The sequence below is a fragment of the Nilaparvata lugens genome, chromosome 2, assembly GCF_014356525.2.
Source record: "Nilaparvata lugens isolate BPH chromosome 2, ASM1435652v1, whole genome shotgun sequence".
NCBI lineage: Eukaryota > Metazoa > Arthropoda > Insecta > Hemiptera > Delphacidae > Nilaparvata > Nilaparvata lugens.
This window is the reverse complement of record NC_052505.1, coordinates 13,714,921-13,741,305: the sequence shown is the minus strand read 5'-3', so window position 1 is coordinate 13,741,305 and position 26,385 is coordinate 13,714,921. Positions and strand designations below refer to the sequence as shown.

Sequence of the window (26,385 nt, the reverse complement as noted above, 5' to 3'; positions counted from 1 at the left end):
GAAGTACTATGAAACTAAACCAACAGAACAAACAAAACAATTGATGATAAGTTACTGAAGCAATCAAATAGGTGCAAACTGTTTTAAATCGTGAGGAAGTAACTCAAGATCTTTTAGATTCAAAACTAGGGAGACTATTGAAACAGGAGTTCACTAAGCTTATATTCAAGTATTTATCCAAATTTTTCCCTTTTCCAATATTCAGGAAGTCTCGAGGAAGACTGTTCATCAATTTATTACAGTGGAACAGGAGTTCACTAAGCTTATATTCAAGTATATATTTATCCAAATTTTTCCGTTTTCCAATATTCAGGAAGTCTCGAGGAAGACTGTTCATCAATTTATTACAGTGAAACAGGAGTTCACTAAGCTTATATTCAAGTATACATTTATCCAATTTTTTTCCTTTTCCAATATTCAGGAAGTCTCGAGGAAGACTGTTCATCAATTTATTACAGTGGAACAGGAGTTCACTAAGCTTATATTCAAGTATATATTTATCCAATTTTTCCCTTTTCCAATATTCAGGAAGTCTCGAGGAAGACTATTCATCAATTCATTCGATACATAGATGAATTGTCGACGACATACATCAAGCACGGTCCGATCATTATCGTAGATTATGCTAGAAGGTCTTAAGTGGTATATGGGCTCACGCAGGTTGAAATTATTCTTATTTTTCAGTATAAAGTGAAGAAGGCTTTTAGTGTACAACTGTCTCAACGTTAAAACATTGAAATCAATAAAAAGATCGTTACTGAGGTAACGTCTAGGTTTGGATGAAATAGCCCTAATTAAAAACTTTTGAACAACGAATAATTTATTGAAATGAAGGTTTCTGGAGTAGAGTTTCTATTTGTTTTGAATAACTGACCTGCACCCAACACAAATCCGGCAACATTCCATAGCGGAACCATGACAGTGGGTCGCACTCTATACTTGGATATCAACTCCTCGAATTTGGCCTTGTGTGCTTTCTCCTGGTCCCACATTTCTTGAATCTTCGGTCCCACCGGTGTACTTCCTATAAATATAAATAAAAATATAAATCTCAGTACCCTCTTTAAATACCATTCATATTTTTATTCTCTAATTTCTGAAGCAAATCAACATCAACGTAATTATCATTAAAATCCTACCACAAATCTTGAACAGGCTACTCCATAATTACACACAGGCTACTATATCTATTGCACATTATTTATGTCAGTTTAGCGTAGGCTGTGCCATAATACCTCATGCAATATGAGACTGAGGCCCCGTATCTATGACACTTATAAAATCGAATGAACAATTAAGCCTATGGATTTAATAATGCATTAATGGTCCATAAGATTTGATGGTTCATAAAATTTGAAAAGTGTCCTAGAAACCGGGCCGGAAAGCTAATTAATTACAAAACAAGTAATTTGACAGACTGAGGCCCCGTATCTATGACTTATAAAATCGAAGAGGCCTATGGATTTAATAATGCTTTAATGGTCCATAAGATTTGATGGTTCATAAAATTTGAAAAGTGTCCTAGAAACCGGGCCGGAAAGCTAATTAATTACAAAACAAGTGATTTGACAGACTGAGGCCCCGTATCTATGACACTTATAAAATCGAATGAGGCCTATGGATTTAATAATGCTTTAATGGTCCATAAGATTTGATGGTTCATAAAATTTGAAAAGTGTCCAAGAAACCGGGCCGGAAAGCTAATTAATTACAAAAAAGTGATTTGTAATGATATAGTACTACAATTTTTCAAGGACTTTCACAGTTATCCTGTTGTATCATCAAAAAAGGACGAAAGAGTGAGTGAATTCCGTTGAAAACAAACTTGATTTGCAGAATTGTTTCAAGAATGATTGTTAAAGTCGATTAATAAGTAATTAAAGTCGATTAATTATCCTTCCGGTAGTCGCGCCCTTCTCAATCACACGAGAGTCGCGTGTTGTATTTTGTACAACATCCAATTTTCCAAGTGTTATGTACTCTGTTTACTGTCAAAACATATTAATTAATTGTATAGTTACTTTTTCCATCTCCTTGGATTATTTTACGCCAGTGAACATTTGGATGGTTACCATTTCATAGCCCTATAAGGTACATCAAGCAAAGCCATCAATTCTGTGTTATTGGTTCGTTTACAGTCCCCGTATACAGTCTTTCCCTACCTTATGCACAGTGCGACTTATGCACTGTCGCGACTAAATGGCACCTAAAGATTAAACCATTGCTTGGTTGATACTGCAACTGCAGTGGAGTGATGGGGGGGAAGTTTTGGAATGCATAGGTGACTCATTCACTGACACCACCCCAATCAATAGTTTTGTACAGCAAAAAAACTGACACTGTTGTACTTCTTACAACAGCGCGACTGCCGGAAGGTTAATAATAATTAGAGTCGATTGGTGAAAGCCTTCGTATAGTAGAGTAAAACATACGAAGAGTAATTATCTCTAAACTGGAATTAGCTTCCCTCATTCAATATTATTATGCTGACCTTAAACTTTTTATAGAGAAAAAAATTGACAAGAATATGATACTTATAGACAAAAAACGGAATAGATTTTTATTTTCCTCAATTTTATTTTTTGAATTTTGTTGATTGTAATGCCCACATGAGCTCTATCTAGGGACGTAATGAGACGGATGACGATGATGACTGGACTAGACCTTCAGGTGTATTCCGACCACCGGAAAGCGGTTTTGAACTCGAATGATATTTAGAGGAGTCGACTCTTGTGGGGTCATCCTCACAACGGGAGTAGCAATCGCATGGGTCTCAAGCCTAAGTTTCTCTGAACCACGCAGCGTCACTGCGTGATGCGGGATGACGTAATCATGCAAAAGTCTGCTGCAGCTATTGCTACGGATGTGTTTTCTCTGACTTGACGCGCGCAATTCTCTGTGATTCCCGCCAATTCAGCAATGCGTGATCCCTCTGCGTCGCGCACTCAAGTCTGGGATCCCAGCGTGGCACGCAGTAGTTATTTGCCAGTAGTCGCCATTCCACCTTCTTCATTCCACCATCTTCTAGTGATGCCACGTGTTGTTGACAGGGGAGTATACAGAAAAAATTATGGGGGATCATAACATTGACGTGGGAAGAACCTCAACTTTTGGGGGTTACCGGGGGGCTAGTATTGCTTTTGGGATTACTGAAAATGTTGATAATACACCTTCAAATTAGTTCGATTTTACGCGATTTGCACTGAAAAATAACATTCCATTCAAGGTTTTTTGTTCAAGTTGGCTAATTATTATTTCGATTTCCTTTTGAAAATGTCATAGACTCATAGGCCTATGCTTTTTTATTGAATAACAAATAGAATGGAATGGAATTTTACTTGTAATTCAATTTTTAAAAAAGTAATGTTTTAGCACCCTGAATAGGCCTACTCATTTTAGATAGCAAACTATAATTTCGGCTCAAATTTTTATACAATTTTCAACACCATAGTATTAGGCTTAGTTTCAACTGAGATTCATTCACTGTTTTTTCAATTATTTTTCAAATTTAAAAATACATCCCTATATCCCCCCTGGATACGACACTGGTTATTATAAAATGCAACAGTAACTAGGGAATCCAATGTTGCATTGAATTTAAATGAATCCAAGAGCATTGTTAATACACCAACCCAAACAGCCAAATCAACCATTAGCCGTTTTCACACCGATATCTCGCCGACACAACAGGACAGGACAGAATTTACACTGATGGACAGTATTAGTATTAGAGGGAGCTGTGGTTCATAACTGCGCGAGGTTCACTATTCACAGAATAGTTCCTCATAAAACAAAATGTGTTGAAAGCCTAAAATATTCCCTTAACTTGGTTTCATTATCCAACGGATACCTGGAAGTCAAAATTGTAAGAAGCCCTTCTTCCTCTCTGTCAATAAAAAGTTCAAAGGGTTTTCATTTACAAAATTCATTAGTCGATTTTCTTCATTATCCTCTTCGTCCAGCATCAAAGCTACAACAACGTGTCAGACATCTATGTTGTCTATGACTGAAAATATAATCGCGCGCTGCGAGGTTGGTGCCAGATAAAACACACGTTTTTTTTTATCACGCACGCGTGATTTCCGCGTATCACTGATGACGGATCACGCAATAACGCTGCGTGGTTCAGAAAAAACCTAAGCTTCAACTTATCGATAGATTATCAGCTCGACCACTAAACCAATCGCTTCTCTATCTAATAATTATATCAACTACCTACTTTCACAGAAAATTGAATAAATATGTATATTTACTATGTTTCCACAGCCATAGAACAGAAGTGTTTTTCCTTGGTTGTATCTTCAGTATTTGTATGATTTGTACATAAAATGAAACCTATTGTATCTAATCTGACCTAATACAGCCATTTGGCCAGCGTATATTCTGTCAGCGCCCAGTTCTCCGGCATGGTTCACCCTGATCATACTGCTAATTTCTTTTGAAGACTGCGAGAGCCTGCGTCGTATTTGCTGGCTAAACATGGCTGCAGTCCTACAAAAAAAAAAAAACAAAAAGTTTGAATAAATAAGGATGCTAAAACATAAAAGTTTGATAGAAAGGATAACAATCTGACACTGAATAGTAACATAAAACAAATGTAGAGTATTATTTATTCATTACAGAACAAAGAAGACTACAGGCATCAAGCCCAAAACAGTCTTCACTACAATTTACAATCGTATTAAGCAAGTTACTAAAAAAATCCTCCTCTATGGTAGTGAATCATGGGTTACTACGAAGCCACTTGAAAGTAGTGTTTTTACTCGGCTGTGCAGGCAGCCGAGATGAGATTTCTCCGAAGAACCAAGGGATGTGACAGAAGAGATCATTCCAGGAATGAAGATATTAGGAAAGAATTGAAAATCTGCAGCATGAATGAAAGAGTTACGGAGAATCGGCATCAATGGAGGGAGCATGTTCAAAGAATGTCAGCTAAAAGAATACCATTTCAAGTCTATAATTATCATCCAGTAGGCAAAAGAAATGTTGGCAGACCACGCAAGCGGTGGCAATAATAGGATTTTTATGTTTAATTGAATAATTGACTAGATGTGAGTCGGAACAGGTTAAAGCCTAATCCTTGTTTGTAAGAAGAAGAAGACTAAAAAAATAAGAGATACAGTACATGGAATTTACAAATATATAAGAAAAATATGAGGAAACCATAATTAATTGAGAGTAATCTAAGTATAAATAATAGATACAGAATAAAGATAATAAGTTATAAAAAGAATACAATTGATCATAGAAACAGGTTAAGGGGAAACATGTGCCACTGTGGAAAGAAAATTGATGAAAGCAGAGAAAAAAAGAAAAAAAAATGCGTTAATAATAACAAATATTCAAGTATAATAGTTGAGGAGTTTAAACTGTAGGTTTGATTTACTCTATAAAACTAATAAGAAGTATGGACATCATATTAAGTGAACCTATTATTCGCATTGTACAACAAAAAAGCTGTAAACTTGAATTTTAAAAAACACTTTTGAAGTGAAAATACACTTACTTTTGTAGTGTAGTTTTGTAGTAACCAACAGCAGGTCGAAACGATCGTCACTACAAAAGTAAGTTTATTTTTACTTCAAAAGTGTTTTTTAAAATTCAAGTTTAATTTCAACAGTGAAAAAGTATGGATATACAACAGAGTAAAAAAGCTGTGTTGAAAAAGTATAAAACATTAATATAATTCTTAATTTTTCATTTTTACAAAAAAAGAACATAATTGAAATGATCTGGAGAGAAAAATAAGGAAATATTGTGCTGTTTCTCTCACGAATTTATAGAACATCAACATGTGATATGTGTAAATATATTCTATAGGAGGATCTATTTCAATCGATTTTTTTTATTCATTCATTCAACAAAGACAAGAAAACTATCATAAAATGATTGGAAATGGGGGAAACAGGCTTATTATTCGCTTATTAATAGACCCAAAACGATTTTGAGTTCATACTTTTCGATATATATTTTACGAATATGTACAGAGTGATTATAAAAGGACTTTACAACTTTGAAAGCACATAAATATTTATTGAAATTACTTACAGAATTGAGAAATGTGTCATTTTGTTACGAAACACTTCAAGTTTATGGTGTGGGTGCTATTTTGGTTCGATGTGACAACCGTTGGTAATGCGACATACATCCCACCGATAATAGATTTTTTTGCCACACTCGTACAGCATATCAGACGTAACTTGTGCAACCGCAGCGATCAAAATGTGATCCGATTTCAGAGATCTTTAAAATTGTTTGGTAGAAGCGGAACATAAACCATATCCTTAATGAATCCTCACAGGAAGAAATTCATTGGTGTTAAATCCTGTGAGTGGGGTGACCATGCAATTGGCCGAGTAGGGCGGCCAATCCAGCGAAGTTGAAAGCGATTGTCCAGGAAATCCCGAACTTCTCCGTGGAAATGAGGTGGTTCACCGTCATGCTGAACAAGATGGACAAGTTTCCTTTTACTTGAAGTGTTTTGTAACAAAATGACACCTTTCTCAATTCTGTAAGTAATTTCAATAAATATTTATGTGCTTTCAAAGTTGTAAAGTCATTTTATAATCACTCTGTATAGAGCAGTCTGCACACAGGGACAATAATAGCGGCAACTATGCGTCTACTAGCTGTCGTGGAAAACGAAATTGGAAAATGCAATGAACATGTTCTGATTTTTAGACATTTCTGTAGTCTCTTATTTTTCTGCACGCTTAGTTGTTTCTATTCCTCCTTCTCCAGTATAATTTTCTTATGGCTTTTACCGTTGAACCTTCATCTATATCTTCTTTTTTTCTTTCTTCATCTTCTTCTTGAGTTTAGACATATCTATCTCTTCCGAACCTCGTTCAGTTCACAAAATATCTATAAGTATTATGGAAAAGATTTACTTCAAACGTATAACCTGTAAATGATAAATTAACTTGTAGCCCCGTAGTATGATTTAGTACTTTTATATGATTTTAATTGATAGTTTTTGTTGATTTTGTTCTAGGAATATGTGCAGAAAAGTGTGAGAATGGAGGTAAATGCGTGCAGAAAGATACTTGCGAATGTCCCAAGGGATACTATGGATTGCGCTGTGAGCTTTGTAAGTATGAATAGTTACTGGAAAATTATTTTCAATCAAATTTATTGAATAACTAGCAGTCAGGCTAGCTTCGCTCGCCATATCCGTCTAGTCAGGGGGCTCCGCCCCCTGGACCCCCGACTGGATCGTCCAAAAATGAGATCAGCGGGCTCGCTTGCATTTTTCATTTGAGAATGCTTCATTCCATCAGAAAGTCAAAGTACTTCCTCGCTCGATTTAATCACCGATTCATTTCAATTATTTAGTGCAGGGTGGAGAACTTCGTTAGGATATGTTGGAAAAACGCTGATTTTGGGCGTATCTTTGATGAATTAAATTCACCTCATCACAAAATTTTTAGACCCTAGCTAAACTTCTGTACCAAATTTGAACATTTTCTGTCTATTACTTGATGAAAAAACTGAGAAAACGCAAACAACCGCTAATTGTAGGCGTATCTTTGGCGTTATTTCAAATTCCTTCTAACACAACATTATTACATCATAGCTTAGCTTCTGTACTAAATTTTAACAATTTATGTTCATTTGTTCTCGATAAATCTGAGAAAAAGCAAAAAACCGCTAGTTTTGGGCATATCTTTGACGTTATTTCAAATTCCATCTAACACAACATTATTACACCCTAGCTGAGCTTCTCTACTAAATTTGAACATTTTCTGTTCATTTGTTCTCGATAAAGCTTAGAAAACGCTAAAGAAACGCTGGAAAAACGCAGATTTTGGGCGTATCTTTGGAAAATTTTCCAAATCCGTTCTTATTGCGCCTCTAAAGGGCCAACTGAACATACATACCAAATATGAACGTTTTTGGTCCGGTAGATTTTTAGTGCTGCAAGTGAGTGAGTGAGCCAGTCAGTCAGTGAGTGAGTGCGTGCCATTTCGCTTTTATATATATAGATATTTATGCTTGTCTTTGTAACTTGTGAATATTATGATTTGTTCTATTTGAATAATATGGTTTGTTTTGAAGCGAAATGCGTGATCCCGTGCGTGAATGGAGGCCGGTGTCGTGGCGTGAACAAGTGCCGGTGTCCGGGTGGTTTCCGCGGTGACCACTGCGAGATTGGTGGCCGTCACCGCAACCACTGTTCACCACCCTGTCACCACGGCACCTGTCACCACCGCAATGCAACCTGCGTCTGTCACCACGGCTGGCAAGGAGCACGGTGTAATCAGAGTATGTATTTATTTATTAGGTCAGAACAAACAATACAATGATCGGAAAAGAAAAAATCTGGTGTGTCGCTCTCACACAACTTTCCTTGCCGTTATGAAAATTGATCACCTGACGCTAGTGTTCACGCGCATCTCAAGTCTACTAATCCAAGATACAAGCCAGCTGGTGACAGGGCAATAACGCTGGAGACACACGAAGTCTACTATCTATTCATAGTGAATGATTTAATAGAATCAACAGTTGCCAACAGTTTGCAATTGAAATAATAACATTTTCTCGAATTTCGAGTTTATTTTCAATTTTAGGTGAAAATGTTACTGGACATTAATTGTAGAGATTTCATGCTCAATGTTCTGCACTTAATTTTTTTTTTTGTTTAAATTGTATTTAAAGCTTGATAATTGGGAATCTAAAATCAATTTTTGAATAGATGAGGCGGAGCTCCTGAAATTTTTACAGATATGGGACTTGTGGCAGTTGATAGAGCCTATCAATGACTATTCTAGGTATGAATTTGATCAAAATCGTTGGAGCCGTTTTCGAGAAAATTGCGAAAACCCCTGTTTTTGACAACATTTTGGCCATTTTAGCCGCCATCTTGAATTGCATTTGTTCAAGTCATTCCGTTAATTGGGAGATGAGATATCGTGTACACAGACGCACATACACTCGCACACACATACACTCACACACACACACACACACTCACGCACATACAGACCAATGCCCAAAACCCACTTTTTTGGACTCGGGGACCTTGAAACGTATAGAAATTTGGAAATTGGGGTACTTTAATTTTTTTCGGAAAGCAATACGTTCCTTACCTATGGTAATAGGGCAAGGAAAGTAAAAAGAATGAGCCATTGATACTGTCAACACCACTATAATAATATTCAAGACATTCTACATTTTAATATCCAGGTTTCAATGCGAAACCTGTCACATTTTCAGTAGAGATAGATGTATGAGTCACCAAGAAAAAACATGAATGAATCACTGTCCAACAACTAAAATCAATAAAATCACCCACAAAAAGCTATTATCTTGTTCACCAGAATTGAACACCTGCCTGTTTTTTTCTAAGTGGTTGATTTTATTACCTTGGGCGTGGGGGCTCTATTGCATGTTAGATTACAAGCTAATTATTTTATTTCTTCCCTATTCAAGTAACCAGCTGACAACTGGTATTATAAGTATGTGTGTGAGTATTATAAGTATCATCATGCGATTTAGGCCACTGGTTATCTATTGATTTTCAACAACCTACTCACTGTGTCTATGCTTTTAAGCCAGTTACACACACATCGTCTTTTGGTCGTACGATTTTTTGCCGTCCTTATGAATTCTATTGATTAAATGGAACTGGACAAACATATCTGTTTAATCTAATACAATTATAAGGACGACCAAAATTCGATGTGTATGTAGCTAGTCTAACTAGCTATTATCTTTATCAATAATTTTGCTTATGTCTTTAGCATTTTCCAAAGCTAGACGCAAGGTAGTTGATTTTAGAGCTGGACCAATTATCTTTTCAATTACTTTGTTATTTTCTTTTTTTTGCATAGGATTTAATTTAAATTTTATTAATTAATGTTTTTTTTTAAATTGAAAGATCTCATTTTCCTGTATGGTACCATTCCTGGCGCTGATAGAAGCTTGTTCAAGAAATGAAATGCATTTTAAGAACCACAGAAGAATGACAATGGAATACAAGTCGTTTTCAAATGAAAGAATTCAATGAGTATTTGGTCAAGAAGAAAATAATTAATTTTATAGAATACAAGAATATATTACATTTCTAAAATGTATATTACATTTTAAAAATAATATTTTACTTCGGTTACAATAATAAATTACATTTCAAAATTTGTCAGTCTTTGTTAATTAAAGCATTTTATCTTCAATATATTTCTCATAATTCGTCTTCATTAAAATGAGTATGTTGTTTCAAGGCTGTTTTTTATGAATTTATATTCACAAAAATTGTCAGATTTAAATATCCATATTTTGGATAACATATTAACCTGTATTTTATTCACTGAGCTTTAAGCTGCGTTTACACAAAGTTATTAACAAAATGTTAATAACTTAATCATTATAGATTCTATTAGATTGAACATAACTAATCATACACATGATGAACATATGTGTGTCAACTTTCTTTCAATCTAATAGAATCTATAAGGATTAAGTTATTAACACTTTGTTAATAACTTTGGTGTAAACGCAGCTTTAGCCAAGGCAATCTAAAATACAAATTATTGTCAAAAAAAGTTGTTTACTTTAAAAACTGAGCATACAAAAAACATGGATGACACACTCATTTATTATTCTGATACAGTTTAACAACAAAAATTTACAGAGTTGTACACTACACATATCCTTATTCAAACTATTTACTCTAATTATTCACTGCAAATTTTGTAATTAATTATCAATTTTTTAGTAGTTTTTTCAATTTTTTCCATTTGTTCTACGACATTCTTTGTATTTCACATTACTGTAGAAATGATAACAGAGAACACACTCATTCTGTTAACAGTTTCAACGACAAAAATTTACTGAATTCTATACACTTCACACGCACAATCTTTTTTATATACAAATCATCTATCTCACTGAGCCTTTGCAACGGCTACTTTAGTAACCTTGTTTTCCTTGGGAATCAGACATGCCCTATGATACAAGAACTGAATCAACAACCGTGTGGGGCGTCCCATTTTGACGCCTTTCCTATAGTAAGGCTCCGCTTCCGTCTCGGTTTGTACCAATAGACCTGTCCCGAAACAGTCCAAATGCACGTAGGGCCGCCTAGTGGGACAACAGCAAGTTGTGTCGAACGGCAGGGACTCCTCCAAAAATGCTGCAGCCTGACTAGGATCTCCACCAGACCTGGCCGTTCTATTGTCCAGATCCACATCGGGGTATTTTGTGTTTAAATCTGAATAGTGTTTCCATAGAGGCATCCTCCATACCCTATCACCAGACTCCAAACCAGCCCTGTGGAACTCTGTGAACAAAGGGTAGTTTCGTGTGAAGATGCCAGTTGCACTGATCCCCAAGGCGTCCGATATTGACTTTGTGTACGTTCCAACACTGACGATTACCTCGGGAGCGTATGTACCAACGTAGTCTACAATTTCAGACAGAACTAACCGACAATCGTTGTCAGGATCGCTAGCTCTCATGAACTTTGTGTTGCGGTTTTTCAGGATGTCACCCGGTTTCAACCCCATGGGTGAAGGCATGTTCATGTACAAGAAGATGGCGGCTTTGATGTTGATAGGGATTCGTTTGCGCGCGATTCCTTGGAAGGCGGCACAAATTGCTGCCGCCCCCGCCATATCAGCTCTGTAGTGGTGCATGCCTTTGCAAGGCTTCAAAAACAGGGCACCCGAGTCAAAAATATTTCCCTTACCGACAAACGCAACCATGCCATCTTCAGGTGCGGCTCCACAGTAACTCAGCTCCAACAAAATTGGGGCATGACAACTGCTCTTTGCTGCCTCCAAACTTGCATGCATATGTCTTGACTTCATCCAATCCTTCTTCCTAATATCCACCCTGATGTCAAATCTCGACAGTTTTTCACAAATCTCCTCTGCATACATCTCAGGAAATTTGAGGTTAGCGGGCGCGTGTGACAAATGTCTAGCCCAGTTCTGACATTCAGCATTGATTTCGCCACTAGCCCACGAGTTGGTATCACTGTGCTCGTAAAGACTGATCGTCGGAGGTGTCACATCCACCGACAAATTCGCGTTGTAATCGTAGGCGGCCAACAGGGAGCCTTCAGCTGAGGCTTCAGGTTCAGTAAAACCTTCCACAGAAATCTTACTGGCTCCGCGGTCTTGCACCTTTCTCACTCCCATTGCTGCAGCTAGCCGAATGTTCTCTCTCTCTTCATTCAATTGTTCGGTATGATTTAACCTGTTGGGGTTCCTAGGCCCTACACCTGCCAACGCAACATGGGTGAACCCCTCGATTCCCAAATGAGAGTACACCTGAGCTGCACCCAATGGTATATTTTGACGATCCAGCAATTCCCTCAGTAAACCATTAGAGGTTTCATTAACTTTTTCGCCAGCTTCGGAAAATTCTTGTTGGTTATCTTTGTCTTTCGCATCGTAAACCCCTATCACTAGAGCATTAGCTGATGATTGGCTACTAGCATTTCTAGTACAAAACACAAATTTAGAAAATATCTCACCACCGTTTCTCCAGTATCTGAGTAATTTTGTTGACTTGTACATTTTTAAAAATTAGCGGAAAATAAATCAATTCATAAATTGGGATAATTGGTACAGTCCACTGAGTGTAACGATAATATTCAAATCCTTGAAGCAAAATTTTGTACACTGTGTATTCAATTGATTATTTTGAAAACATTAGGTAATATGAACATGTGATCTGATACAATATGATCATGATCACATGATTTATGAATAAGTGTGACCATAATATAGAGAAAGAGAATGAATTTTATCGACTGAAAAAGTTAAGGCAGTGAAACATAATGAACATTATTTATATGACTAGTAGTTCTGTGAACAGTAGACCTCACGCAGTATTCTCATCCACAAGTACCTGATTGAAACTATAGACCTTATGGAAATACAGTAATAGACTGGCTTCTCCACACATCTGTGTAATCACTTGTCAGCTGATTTATGATGAATAAATCTATAGTCTGATTTTTACTCTAAAATTGGCGTATGAAGGAGGCTTCTTTTTCCTTTTATATTATCATTGAAATGCAAAATTTCCAAAAACCTTGTATATACGTCGACGCGCAATTAAAAGAAACATACCTGTCAAATTTCATGAAAATCTATTACCGCGTTTCGCCGTAAATGCGCAACATATAAACATTAAGAGAAATTCCAAACCGTCGACTTGAATCTTAGACCTCACTTTGCTCGTTCAATCAATGCATACGGACCCATCAAATAAAAACTAATTGAACTTGACCTTCCGGCAGTCGCGCTGTTTTTCACTGTCAGTTTTTTTGTTGCACAAAACTATTGATTGGGGTGGTGTCAGTGAATGAGTCACCTATGCATTCCAAAACTTTCACCCCATCACTCACTCCACTGAGTTGCAGTATCAACAGAACAATGGTTCAATCTTTAGGTGCCATTTAGTCGCGACAGTGCATAAGTATGAAAGGGAAAGACTGTATACGGGGACTGTAAACGAACCAATAACACAAAATTGATGGCTCTTCTTGGTGTACCTTTTTGGGCTACGAAATGGTAATCATCCAAATGTTTATAGGCGTAAAATAATCCAATAAAATGGGAATACTAATTATACAATTAATTAATATGTTTTGACAGTAAACAGAGTACATAAAACTTGGAGAATTAGATGTTGTAAAAATTACAACACGCGACTGCTCATGTGATTGAGTAGGGCGCGACTACCGGGAGGATAAAGTTGGCCACTGATGAACGTTTCAAAAAATTAACTTGACACCCAGAATGTCTTACGATTTGCTAAAAAAATTCAATCAGAAGACATTTTACTATTAATTAACTTATCCAGAGTGTAGAGAATTTTTTCCTGAATAATTTAAATTGTAATTTTATAACGAAAGCATTGGAATTACCAATTTTAATCCACAATTAGGTTGATCAACACAATTTTAGCAATTTTTCACCATAAAACTGGTAATAAGTCATGAGTATTTCAAGAAAATAGTGGTGTTAATCCTACAATAGACAAATCAATACAAACTCAATGTATTGTACACCAGAATTGTTAATTAATTTATACCCAGATATTGAAAGTTGATCAGTGGATCACAGTATGATCCAATTATTGAAATGTCAGAATTCCTTCAGATAGCAACAACTATCCTTATCCAGCCAATGCTGTCACTTTGAAGGCGGAAGGCATATCAGTATCAGGTATAATGAGAATATAAGTGATATATTGGAGTGAACCGTGGTCTAGTGGATAGAGTGCCTGCGTAGCAGCATAGAGATCCCGGGTTCAAACCCTCTCAATACCAAAAGTTTTTTAACCAGATCACTCCCGTGTTATCGGATGGGCACGTTAAACTGTCGGTCCCGGCTGAAGTATGACAGTCGTAAGGCCCATTGACGGCTTAAATTATATAATTATTCAGGCGGTGGGACCTTCCCGCAAGGGACTCCCCACCAACAAAAGCCATACAAATTTACTTTTTTTATAATGAGAATAAATACTATTCCCATAAGTGTTAATGGGACTATTCATACTCGCCTTGCTGCAGTGGCGTATTTTGGGGAGTACGGAACCGGGGGATCTCCCCCCCAAATTTATTTTCAAATCAGGTGTCAAAAATCACATTTTTACTTTCCTTGCCCTATTACCATAGGTAAGGAAAGTATTACTTTCCTAAAAAAATTAAGGTACCCCAATTTCTAAATTTCTATACGTTTCAAGGTCCCCTGAGTCCAAAAAAGTGGTTTTTGGGTATTGGTCTGTATGTGTGTGTGTGTGTGTGTGTGTGTGTGTGTGTGTGTGTGTGCGTCTGTGTGTGTATGAGTGTATGTGCGTCTGTGTACACGATATCTCATCTCCCAGTTGACGGAATGACTTGAAATTTGGAACGTAAGGTCCTTACACTATAAGGATCCGACAGGAATAATTTCGATCAAATTCAATCCAAGATGGCGGCTAAAATGGCAAAAATGTTGCCAAAAACAGGGTTTTTCGCGATTTTCTCGAAAACGGCACCAACGATTTTGATAAAATTTATACCTGGAATAGTCATTGATAAGCTCTATGAACTGCAACAAGTCCTATATCTGTAAAAATTTCAGGAGCTTTGCCCCATCTATGCAAAGTTTGATTTTAGATTCTCTATTATCAGCTTTCATATACAATTTAAACAAAAAATTTCAAGTGGAAAAGATTGAGCATGAAAATCTCTGTAATTAATGTCTAGTAACATTTCCACCTAGAATTGAAAATAACCTTGAAATCCAAGAAAATGTGATTATTAAATTACAAACTGTTGGCAACTGTTTGCTCTATAAAATCATTCACTACGAAGAGATAGCAGTCCTCGTGTGTTTCCAGCGTTATTGACCTATCACCAGCTGTCTCATATCTTCGAATAGTAGACTTGAGATGCGCGAGTACACTAGCGTCAGGTGATCAATTTTCATAACGACAAGGAAAGTTGTGTGATTTTTAACTATTCTAGCACTAGAATAACTTATAGAAAAGTGGTTCGTTTCCCAGGGGAAAGAATATTTTAAGCCTGAATAATATTCAGATTAAATATATAATTTTAGATTGGGGGCGGTCCCCCTCGCCCCTGCCTCGCTGTATAGAAGTAATCTCATTAAAACACATAAAAATGATATTTTTACTGAATCTGTCAGGTCATTGACTCTGATACTGATGTATGGGATTCTCGCTATATAAATGGATCTTGAGAGAATCTTACTAATAATGCTCTATTAATAAAATAAAACTAATATACAATTCTATACATTCTTTGAACATTTAATTTTTTTCAAATTTTGTTATGTATGTCGTCGACAATTCATCTATGTATCAAAAAAAATGATGAACAGTCTTCCTCGAGACTTCCTGAATATTGAAATGAATATAGGAAAAGGGAAAAATTTGGATAAATATATACTTGAATATAAGGTTAGTGAACTCTTGGTTCAATAGTCTCCCCAGTTTTGAATCAAAAGATCTTGATTTACTTGATTACGATTAAAAACAATTTGCACCTATTTGATTGCTTCAGTAACTTATCATCAATTGTTTTGTTTGTTCTGTTGGTTTAGTTTCGTAGTACTTCTTTTCATTTATATTTTTTTTAGTTAACTTGTTCATAGTATCATAGTAGTACCGTAATGTAAATAAAATATAATTATTGTCGTCGTTGGTAATTGCAAAACCATTAGGTACCATAAGCATAACTATTAAATAGGTATGTGAACTTTGTTGTTCAATTAGTCTAATGCTTGTTCTATTCATAATCTTGCTTTCTTCTTTATAATTATAATCTCTTTCACCTCATCTCTGGAAAGTTCCCATTTTTATTTTTTTAGTTACATACGTTAGTTATAATTATCAACTCGTAATTGTAATTTTCTTTGTGTCTTTGTTTGATCTTTTTTTAATAACCTACCGCGCACAGGTTTTAAACCTATGCAGGTATCATTTTCCTCAAATATTACCCGTAATTATTTATAATAGACATTATAATTATACTAGCAGCAATGTTACTTTCTTTTTAATAAACTATAAATATACAGCTACATTTAGCATCAACTTGCTAATGCAATAAGTAAGTTCCCTTATTGTTTTTCGTTTTCTTTGTTTGTAATGTTTTTTGGAAAATAAAGTTCAAAGTTGCAAAAACTAACTAACTTTCCATCTCTTTTACAGAGGTACCAATGGGAGTCAAGAGAGGAGCGCCAGCCCATGCCAATGGAGAAGTGTCTGAATCTTATGAGGATACTTCCGAAGTTGGAAAATATCTGTGATTGATTGATTGATGAAATTCTGTATTTGATCAAATATTATTGCAATGTATTTTATTTGTTATTAAATGTAAGTTGATAATATTAGATGCCTATTGAGATTAAAATTGTAATTGTTCGTAGTTGAGTGCATAATTATTTTTGATACCACAAAATATATCACAATCACTGGATGCCCAATGATATCAACCAGTCATACTCCAGACTGTCGTGTTCGCATAGCAGCTACCCCATTCAAGTTCTAAAAAATGTATAGCCTAACAATGACAATTTAATTTCAACGTATACGGACTTTACTGAAAATAAGTTATGGAATAATTTATTATGATGGGACCAGTAAGTTATTAAGCGTGTATGACATTGGAATTCAACTGCCACAGAATGTCCGCAAACTCGAGTTGAGTGGTCTCAAGGAATTGTTACGCGAGATACTTGTTGGTATGCCGTTGTATGGTATTGGTGATCATAGCGAGATGGCCGGTTTCTTTGCGTTAGTTTGATCCTCACATTTGAACAAAAGTTTTATGAATAGAATAAATAACATTTTTAACTGAACGACGTCCCAAACAATAAGCACATCCACACTGATACACTAATGGAAAGTGATGTTTTAATGCGAAAAATGACTGTTTTATTTGAACAGTTTTCAAAATCGTTGAAAAAAGATATTGATCAACAATTAAGGGAACTAACTCACTCAGTAAAATTTGTTTCGGATAGTTTTGATAGTTTCAAATCGGATATCGGAGAAATCAAAAAAGCTAATGAACAATTAATCACTGAAAACCAAAAATTGAAAGAAGAAGTGAAATTTCTTTCTAAGAGAAATGAAATATTAGAAGAATATACCAGGAGGGAAAATTTATTATTAACCGGTATACCTGCAACAAAGAACGAAAACATGGACGAAATACTACAAGGCGTAGCCAGTGCTCTCCAAGTGTCTGATTTTTCATCAAACGAAATCAGCGTCGCTCACAGACTGCCATCCATGAACCGAGAGACTACACCGATGATTGTCGTCAGGTTCGTGAGAAGGAGTATGAGGGACAAATGGATGACGGCTTTCCAAACCATAAGCAGAGAAGATAGGAGCAGCCCCGGAATCGACGTGAAAAAAATCAACAGAAACCTGCCGAACGGACACTTCAGGCTAATGAATCAGCTGACTGCCAAGAGTGCTAAAGAACTGAAAGCCGCTCGTGAGTTAGCTAGGGAAAATGATTGGAAATTCGTCTGGTTTCGTGGTTCACAAATGTGCGCTAAGACGTCGGAGGGCTCACCTGTATTCAAAGTCAAGGGACTGGACATCTGAAAAAAGTTATCAACGGAGAGGAATAAAGTGTTGCTACAGGTTTGATTAAACATTTATTATGAATGATCTCACGCAATTTGTAAATAGTATTAACAGTGTTAGGGAATGTGAAAGTACCGATGAATACTTGAACTATATCCAGCCCCTTAATTATGAATTGAATATTTTTAGTTTAAATATAAGAAGTTTGAAAAGAAATTTTGATCAAATTCACATTATTTTGAACAACATGAGAACAAAATTTGAGGTTCTAATTTTTACTGAAACCTGGACTTCTGAAGAAGAAAAATCACTGTTAAACATTAATGGCTATAATTTATATATAAAAAGTAACTCCTTGAATCGTTCAGATGGAATTGTCATGTATGTAGCTAATAGTATTTCCTCGAAAAAAATTGATAGTCCAAACGAATATCCTTTCTTAGCTGTTGAGCTGCAAACTAAAAATAATAAATATTTAGTAACATCCGTTTATAGATCTCCTAGTACAAGTATACCTTTATTTATAGAACAACTTGATAATTATATGAATGGTTCATGCTTTAATTTTGATTATTCATTAGTGATAGGTGATGTAAATATTGATTTGTTATGTAACTCTAAAAAAACGCATGATTATTTGTCTATTATGAGTTCGCATGGGTTTGAGTCCTTTGTCAATAGAAAAACTCATCCTGCTTCAAATACTTGTTTAGACCATATTTTTTCTAAATCCAAACATAATGACTCATTAAAAACTGCTGTATTAGAAATGTCAATTACTGATCATTATGCGACTGCTCTTCACGCATCAATTAAAAAAGATGTTTGTTCTCGATCTAGTAAGCCATGTAAGTTTATTGAAGTGAGGAATGTTAATAAAGAAAAGTTGTTAGAGGAGAGTGCTTTAATGAATTGGGAGATTGACGCGAATAGAAGTATTGAAACATTAGTAAATGAATTTGTAAATAATGTAAAAACGTGCATCAGTAGAGCAACAGTTATTAAAAAGGTTAATTTAACTAAAAAACATTTGAAACCTTGGATGTCCAATGGAATTCTAAAGTCCATAACTATAAGAGATAGATTATATAAAAGATTGAAAAATGGACCATTTAATGTAGAGCTGAGAAGGAAATTCCTGTCTTACAGAAATAGAATAGTAGATCTAATTAGAAAAGCAAAAGATTTATATTATCAATCAGAAATAAATAAAGCTCAAGGTGACCCTAAGAAGATTATGGTCTGTGATAAATCAAGCAATTATTGGGGTAAATAAGAATTCACAATTACATGTAAATCAAGATCTTAATGCTTTGAATGACTATTTTGTGAATGTAGGTATAAATCAGGCGCAGGAAATTGATATACATGGACAGAATGAAGATCAATATTTGGAACAAACAATAGATATTGAAAATGCATTTAATTTCAATTTTGTTACTGAAACAGAAATCAAGGAAGTAATCAAAAGTTTGAATGATAATAAGGCACCTGGATGGGATAACATATCCAACAGCGTGCTAAAACTATTAACTGACACAATCTCTAAACCTCTTTCAGAAATTTTCAATTGTTGTTTTTCATCTGGATACTTTCCCTTGCATTTCAAGCATGCAAAAGTTATTCCTTTACACAAGGGGGGGGGGGAGTAAAGAAATACCTCAAAATTATAGACCAATTAGCTTGCTAAGTTCTATTTCTAAAATTTTCGAAAAATTGGTAAAGAAAAGATTAGTTGAATATCTAGATGTTAATAAAATCCTTGATAAGAGGCAGTTTGGTTTCCAACAGGGTAGAAGCACAGAGGATGCATTGGAGTCCTTAACTGAGACAATATACAATGGTTTCAAAACAAATAAAAAACCTTGGTAATGTTTCTGGACCTGGCCAAGGCTTTTGACACAGTACCACATGATAAAATGATCCAGAAACTATCTAATATTGGTATTCAAGGAATAGAGTTAGATTTCTTTGAAAGTTATCTAAGGGGTAGAAGCCAAATCGTTAGCTGTGGTGGTAGTAATAGTGAGATTAGAGATGTGACATGGGGTCTACCTCAAGGGACCAGTGGGACCAGTTTTATTTTTGATCTATGTTAATAACCTGCCTAGTGTACTGGACTCAGTTGGGTCTAAGACAATTTGTTTTGCTGATGACACAGCACTTATCTTCCAAGAAGGTTCCTGGGAAGATGTTATCAAGCAAACAAAAGTGGGTTACTATAAGGTTTCTCAGTGGCTAAAATGTAATTATTTGAGACTAAATCTTGGTAAAACAAAATGTATGACCTTCAGTCCAACAACAAGAGGAGATCTAGATATGAACAGGCTTTGTTTGAATAATGCGTGTAACAGGTATCCATGTGATTCTTGCAATGAGGTTATTGAGAGTGTAAACAATTACAAGTATCTTGGTATTTTTGTTGATAAGCATCTACGCTGGTCACCTCAGATTAGCTACCTTTGTAGAAAATTAAGGGTGGTCAATTTAAAAATGTACATGCTTAGAAGTATTTTGAGTCTAAAATTACTAAAATCTGTTTATTTTGCTCTATTCCAATCCTTAGTTCAGTATGGTAATTCTATATGGGGAGGAACTTTTGATTCAACTTTAAAACCTCTATTTGTTTTACAAAAGTTAGTTATCAAAACAATAATGAGGTATCCGAGAGATTTCCCAAGTGTCACATTGTTTCAAAATTCCAATCTGTTCACTATAAGACAATTGTTCATTTTAAAGACTATTAAGAAACATGTGCTCAAATTAAAAAAATATTCAAAATTTTCAAAGAGTAACTAGACAAGTCGCTCAAAACCTTATCACAATTGAAAGAGTTGATAGCACCCTATCCCGTAGAAGTATTTCATATTTGAGAAATAAACTCTATAAAAAAGTTCCAAGAGGATGGTTGATAAAGAAGCCTAAAATAAAAGATTTCCATACCTGGGTGAAAGAAAATTATTTTTATTCAATTAATGATTTGGTTTAATATTGATTGATGTTGTATGAATCTTAAATTCAGCTTTATGTATATCTTTAATTTATTGTTATTTCTTAGAATAGAATATTTAGTTGGTTGAATGTTAATTACTGTTAGCCTATATTATAATATTGTAGGATCATTTTATATATTAATATTAATGTATAAGTGAATAAGTTATATTAAGACTCCACGTCGGCGTACAAGTTTTCTTTTGCCGACATGTAGCACAAAGTTGTCAATTTCCTTTCAGTTGTATTCTGTATATATTTTTGTGCAATAAACGATTTGATTTGAATTATTTATTTGATCAGATCATGCTTACACAAGATTCAATATTATCATAATAACGCTTTCCGGAATTTAGCGCGAGAAAACCAGAAGACATCTAGGCGCCCAGACAAGCTGTTATAGTTCTTTGCATCCTATTTTTTTTAATAGTGCATAAAAGTTGCATTCAATGAGGCATGCAATTTACAGTCTACACAGCTGTTGATTTTTCACCAAGTTACATTGAGATATTGAATTGCATGCGTCATGGCATGCAATTTATAATCAACTCGACAGCTGATTTATGATGACTAATTTTATAGTCTGATTTTTACTTTCCTTGCCCTATTACCATAGGTAAGGAAAGTATTGCTTTCCGAAAAAAAATAAAGTACCCAAATTTCTCAATTTCTATACGTTTCAAGGTCCCCTGAGTCCGAAAAAATGGTTTTTGGGTATTGGTCTGTATGTGTGTATGTGCGTCTGTGTACACGATATATCATCTCCCGATTAATGGAATGACTTGAAATTTGGAACTTAAGGTCCTCACACTATAAGGATCCGATACGAACAATTTCGATCGGATGCAATTCAAGATGGCGGCTGGCTAAAATGGCGAAAATGTTGTCAAAAACAGGCGATTTTCTCGAAAACGGCTCCATTTATTTTGATCAAATTCATACCTGGAATAGTCATTGATAAGCTCTATCAACTGCAACAAGTCCCATATCTGTAAAAATTTCAGGAGCACCGCCCCATCTATGCAAAGTTTGATTTTAGATTCCCAATTATCAGGCTTCAGATACAATTTGAACAAAAAAAATTAAGTGGAAAAGATTCAGCATGAAAATCTCTACAATTTATGTTCAGTACCTAACATTTTCACCTAAAATTGAAAATAAGCTTGAAATTCGAGAAAATGTGATTATTAAATTGCAAACTGTTGGTTCTATTAAATCATTCACTACGAAGAGATAGCAGACCTCGTATGTTTCCAGCGTCGAGAAAATGTGATTATTAAATTGCAAACACTGTTGGCAACTGTTGGTTCTACTAAATCATTCACTACGAAGAGATAGCAGACCTCGTGTGTTTCCAGCGTTATTGACCTATCACCAGCTGCCTCATATTTTTGAGTAGTAGACTTAAGATGCGCGAGAACACTAGCGTCAGGTGATCAATTTTCAGAACGGCAAGGAAAGTTGTGTGAGTGCACCACACCAGATTTTTTCTCTAATATTGACGTATGAAGGAGGCTCCTTTTTCCTTTTATATTATCCTTGAAATGCAAACTTTCCAAAAACCTTGTATATACGTCGAAGCGAAATTTAAAAAGGAACATACCTGTCAAAATTCATGAAAATCTATTACCGCGTTTCGCCGTAAATGCGCAACATATAAACATTTAAACATTAAGAGAAATGCCAAACCGTCGACTTGAATCTTAGACCTCACTTCGCTCGGTCAAGTGGAGAAAGGTAGGAGAACAGCGTTGTCGATTACCTTCTATAGAGGATAGCTGATACTGATACATCTGATGTGTTGAATGAAAAAGAAAAAAATCTGATGTGATATCAACTGTTCATTTTTGTAAAAATAATAAATTCAAATACAAATATTTTTTCATCCCAAAAAATTCATTAATGTTGAAATTGTTGAAAAACGAATTGGTAATGTTGTGGAGCTAGTCAATGATTGAAGATGGGTAGAGTCTCTACAAATAATGACAATAATATATAATATTATGCATCAATTTTGTATTTATTTGGTGAATTACTATTATTTATAGATTTTTAATTAGACTGCTTGCTTTATAGTTTATATTAGGAAAAGTATTATTAATTTTTTTTGTTCAACTTATCAGCTACCGGTAAACGGTGATAAGGCATTTATCTAATATCTTTTTGCGGCCACTATCATAGAATAGTATAAATGATTGAAATTTGCTTTATCTACTATCATATATAATGACAAGAATATCAATCATCTATAAACATCTTCTGTGTTGGGACCTGTATTACTCATGATTGCAATCAATGACATTGGTCTTGAGGGTAGGGCACGGAAGTTTACGGATGATACTTTACTGATTTTTCCGGCCCAAATCTGAACCAGGTGCTGCAGGAGGCTGTACTGTTCGATGCTGCTGGAGGTAGGTTGGAAGCAAATAAGTTGCTACTAAATGTAGATAGGACTCAAAGATTGGTTTATACACAGAGTCGCAGCCAGGGAATAAGCACTCCCAGTGTGTCTCTCCTTGGGTTCACCATTGATCCAAAGCTTACCTGGGAGTGCCATATTAAGGGCATCTGTCACGAGTCACCTATTTGCTTAGGAAGTTGATAGTTGGTGATCGGAACCTATTTGCTGGTATACCATGCTCTTTCCCATAGTATCCTGAGCTTTGGACTGCTGCTGTGGGGTCATGCTTCTGCATGTGGAAAATAGTTCAAGCTACAAAAGATGGCCATCCAGGATGCCTGGCTGGTATTTCAAGGTGATATAGTTTATTTATCATGTGAAGTACTCATTTATTGGATTATAGGTAGACTGGTCTTTTAATCTATACATTTTTTTAAATATCTTCTATTACTGAATATAAAATGAGTCTGGAATCTCTCCGACTACCGTGCATCAACAAAATATAGAGTCATCGTTGAATTTATTACATAATCAAACAGTTGCAATTACTGAACACACCACTGAAAACTTATAATAGGAACCTAGTTTGATTCTTTAAAATGTGGAATTTACTAGTTTTTAGATATGTGCGGTAAGTTTAAGCTATATGATTTTCTAAAAATTTATTAAAAGTTTAAAACCATTTAAAACTGCGTTTAACATGGTCTGGTTTTTTGTATCAGATCCTATTCACATTGCTAAAGAGGTCTACAATCACCTTGCATTGAGAATAGGAAAATTATCAACCCAAATAAATTCAACATTATCAGTGATTTTGTTTTGCAAAGAAATTTAATGCAAAATATCATTTAGGCTATATTGAATGAAAGGTTAGGTCTGGCTTAAATTTCATCAAATTATGAAATAATTTAACCTGCAATAGGTACTGAAGTGCAGATTAAAAACAGTAAAAATAACAAATAAAAAGCAAACATTTACCTGGACATGTTTATATTTAAAGTAATAATAAAGACAAACAAGCCTAGTTTTAAAAGTAAACAATAGTGTAAAGATTAAAGATACATACGTCAAAACGTGTAAATTTTCCTCGTCTACAATTCTAATGTAGTTTCGGGGAGCTGCAATTATTAAAGTTCAAAAGTATTGTTATTTTATTTAAACTTATCAATAGACAGTTATTGATAAATGAAAACCAATAATTTTTTTCACAAAATCTACAATTTGTAGGTTATGATGCCTACTGTTGGCAACTGTTTGAATTTTTGATTAAAGTTCTAAAAACAATCACTAGGTGGCACTTATTTGCCCTTTCGACCAATCACAGCCCACGTTATTTTCTGAAACAATCACGAACAAAATCAAGAATAGACAGATTAGATGACTCATGGAAGTGTGGCGTCTTTTGGACAATCAGGTAAGTTATATAATTATTATTTGGTGTTGTTAAATTTTATGGGTTGTGGTTAAATTGGTTAATAATTTTTAAATTCAAGAACGAAAGCGGCGAGAGCCATTTTTTTATCGTCTGCTAAGTAAGCTAATGCGCAGACTCGAGCAACATGGCGTCTTCACCAGCTATAGAACCAATACATTTGGCAAGGAAGGAATGGATCGATAATCATGGATGTCATCACGGTTTAATACAAGAAGAGTTGAAAGTACCTGGTGTTGAAGTTGAAGTTTCCCTTGAAGTGTTAATAGTTCCTAGACAACTTAGTGCATCTTGTTATTGTTCAGCAGGCACCTGAGACATGAAATTGTTGTTGAAATGGCCCTCTCTTCACGCAGGTGCGTACGCAGCCGTAGTCTCTTATATATTAACTGGGCCTGCTCAGATCACAAGAGTCGCGCGTTCCTCTTCAGCTCAATTACGTGTTCATTCTGAATAGTCTGAACACTGTGTGCTGATTTCTTATCAATGCCGACTTCTATATGATGTTATCGTTTCATATCCCAATGTCCCAAGTTTCTATCTTCTATCTTGTAACAAAAAGATGGTTGAATGGCGTCATTTTACTTGCTCGCCCAAGTCAACATTTACCAAGTTTTCGTTCATAGAAGCTTCAATGATAGTGTAACTGATAACACTAATCTATTGAAAGACAGTCAGAAATACACAACTCGACTTGTAATTAAACTATTTTTACCTTGGTAATTTTATACAGTTTCTTTCAAGCTTAGTATAGCTTTGTTCCCCAGTAATGGACGTCTTCAAATTATTGATTTCTTTCGATGTCCATCTTCTTTGGAAACCCACACTTAAAGATTCAATCATTGTGTTATTTTCTTCTCTCAATATATTCAAATTATTAAAATCTAGCAATTTTGAAGGATGAATAAGTTACTTTCTTGAAAGAAAGAAATCTTGTATTTAGGCTATTTCTAAGAAAGGCAACGTTAGAAAATTTTGAACCTAAACATCTTCACCTTGGGATTATTTTAACTAGATGAATACAATATTTATTCTGTTTCTAATAAATAATTTAATCTTATGAAAATAAAAACTTTACATGGATACATAATTTGTATGTTTTCTATTTGGTAGACTGGACCATAATTTAGATAGAAAAACGCAAGCAAGTTAAGGTTATGAGGTTTGACTACAGAAAAAGCTTACCGTACTTTGAACAAAAGTAACTAAATTATTTTGGTTTTTGGATTAGGTTATTATCATTCAATACTATTTTAAATTTGCTTCTATTATTTTAAATCTAAAAAGAATTGAAAAATGACATAGTTTTTGCTCTTCTAAACTTCTGCTGTAAGGTAACCCACCAGGTTTCTAGTAACCTACCGGTACCTCACTGAATTAGGCTAATGTTGTCGCCTACTATCGTTTTTCTAATAAGCTATTATATAGACTCATTGAATTTTTAATGATCTATTATAAAAAAATTATTATCAAACAGAAATCCTCAATAAAATGCTGT

At 34.9% G+C, this 26,385-nt stretch overlaps 3 protein-coding genes across 11 annotated transcripts in view; 2 read left to right on the top strand and 1 right to left on the bottom strand.

Annotated features, from left to right (window-relative positions):
* The window catches only part of LOC111061332 (protein shifted), a 74,169-nt gene extending 57,319 nt beyond the window's left edge, over nt 1-16,850 (top strand). The window contains exons 7-9 of the mRNA XM_039420594.1: nt 6,995-7,090; nt 8,059-8,265; nt 16,672-16,850. Of these exons, the coding sequence (XP_039276528.1) occupies nt 6,995-7,090; nt 8,059-8,265; nt 16,672-16,769 (401 nt within the window). The 3' untranslated portion in view covers nt 16,770-16,850. The remainder of the gene's footprint in view (nt 1-6,994; nt 7,091-8,058; nt 8,266-16,671) is intronic.
* LOC111046073 (5-demethoxyubiquinone hydroxylase, mitochondrial) overlaps nt 1-25,504 on the bottom strand; it is a 31,132-nt gene extending 5,628 nt beyond the window's left edge. Inside the window, exons 1-3 of one of the 2 annotated variants that reach the window (XM_039420595.1) lie at nt 25,118-25,504; nt 4,355-4,491; nt 875-1,024 (exon numbers count right to left, since the gene is read on the bottom strand). In XM_039420595.1, coding sequence (XP_039276529.1) covers nt 875-1,024; nt 4,355-4,481 — 277 coding nt within the window. In that variant the 5' untranslated portion in view covers nt 4,482-4,491; nt 25,118-25,504. Of the gene's footprint in view, nt 1-874; nt 1,025-4,354; nt 4,492-24,521; nt 24,739-25,117 lie in introns of those variants that run through there. The other variant, XM_039420596.1, reaches the window with a different exon arrangement.
* LOC111046064 (DNA-binding protein Ewg) overlaps nt 24,767-26,385 on the top strand; it is a 76,220-nt gene continuing 74,601 nt past the window's right edge. For 7 of the 8 annotated variants that reach the window (XM_039420591.1, XM_039420593.1, XM_039420590.1 and 4 more), the window contains exon 1: nt 25,106-25,243. The gene's annotated coding sequence lies outside the window, so the exon portion shown is untranslated. Of the gene's footprint in view, nt 24,870-25,105; nt 25,244-26,385 lie in introns of those variants that run through there. The other variant, XM_039420585.1, reaches the window with a different exon arrangement.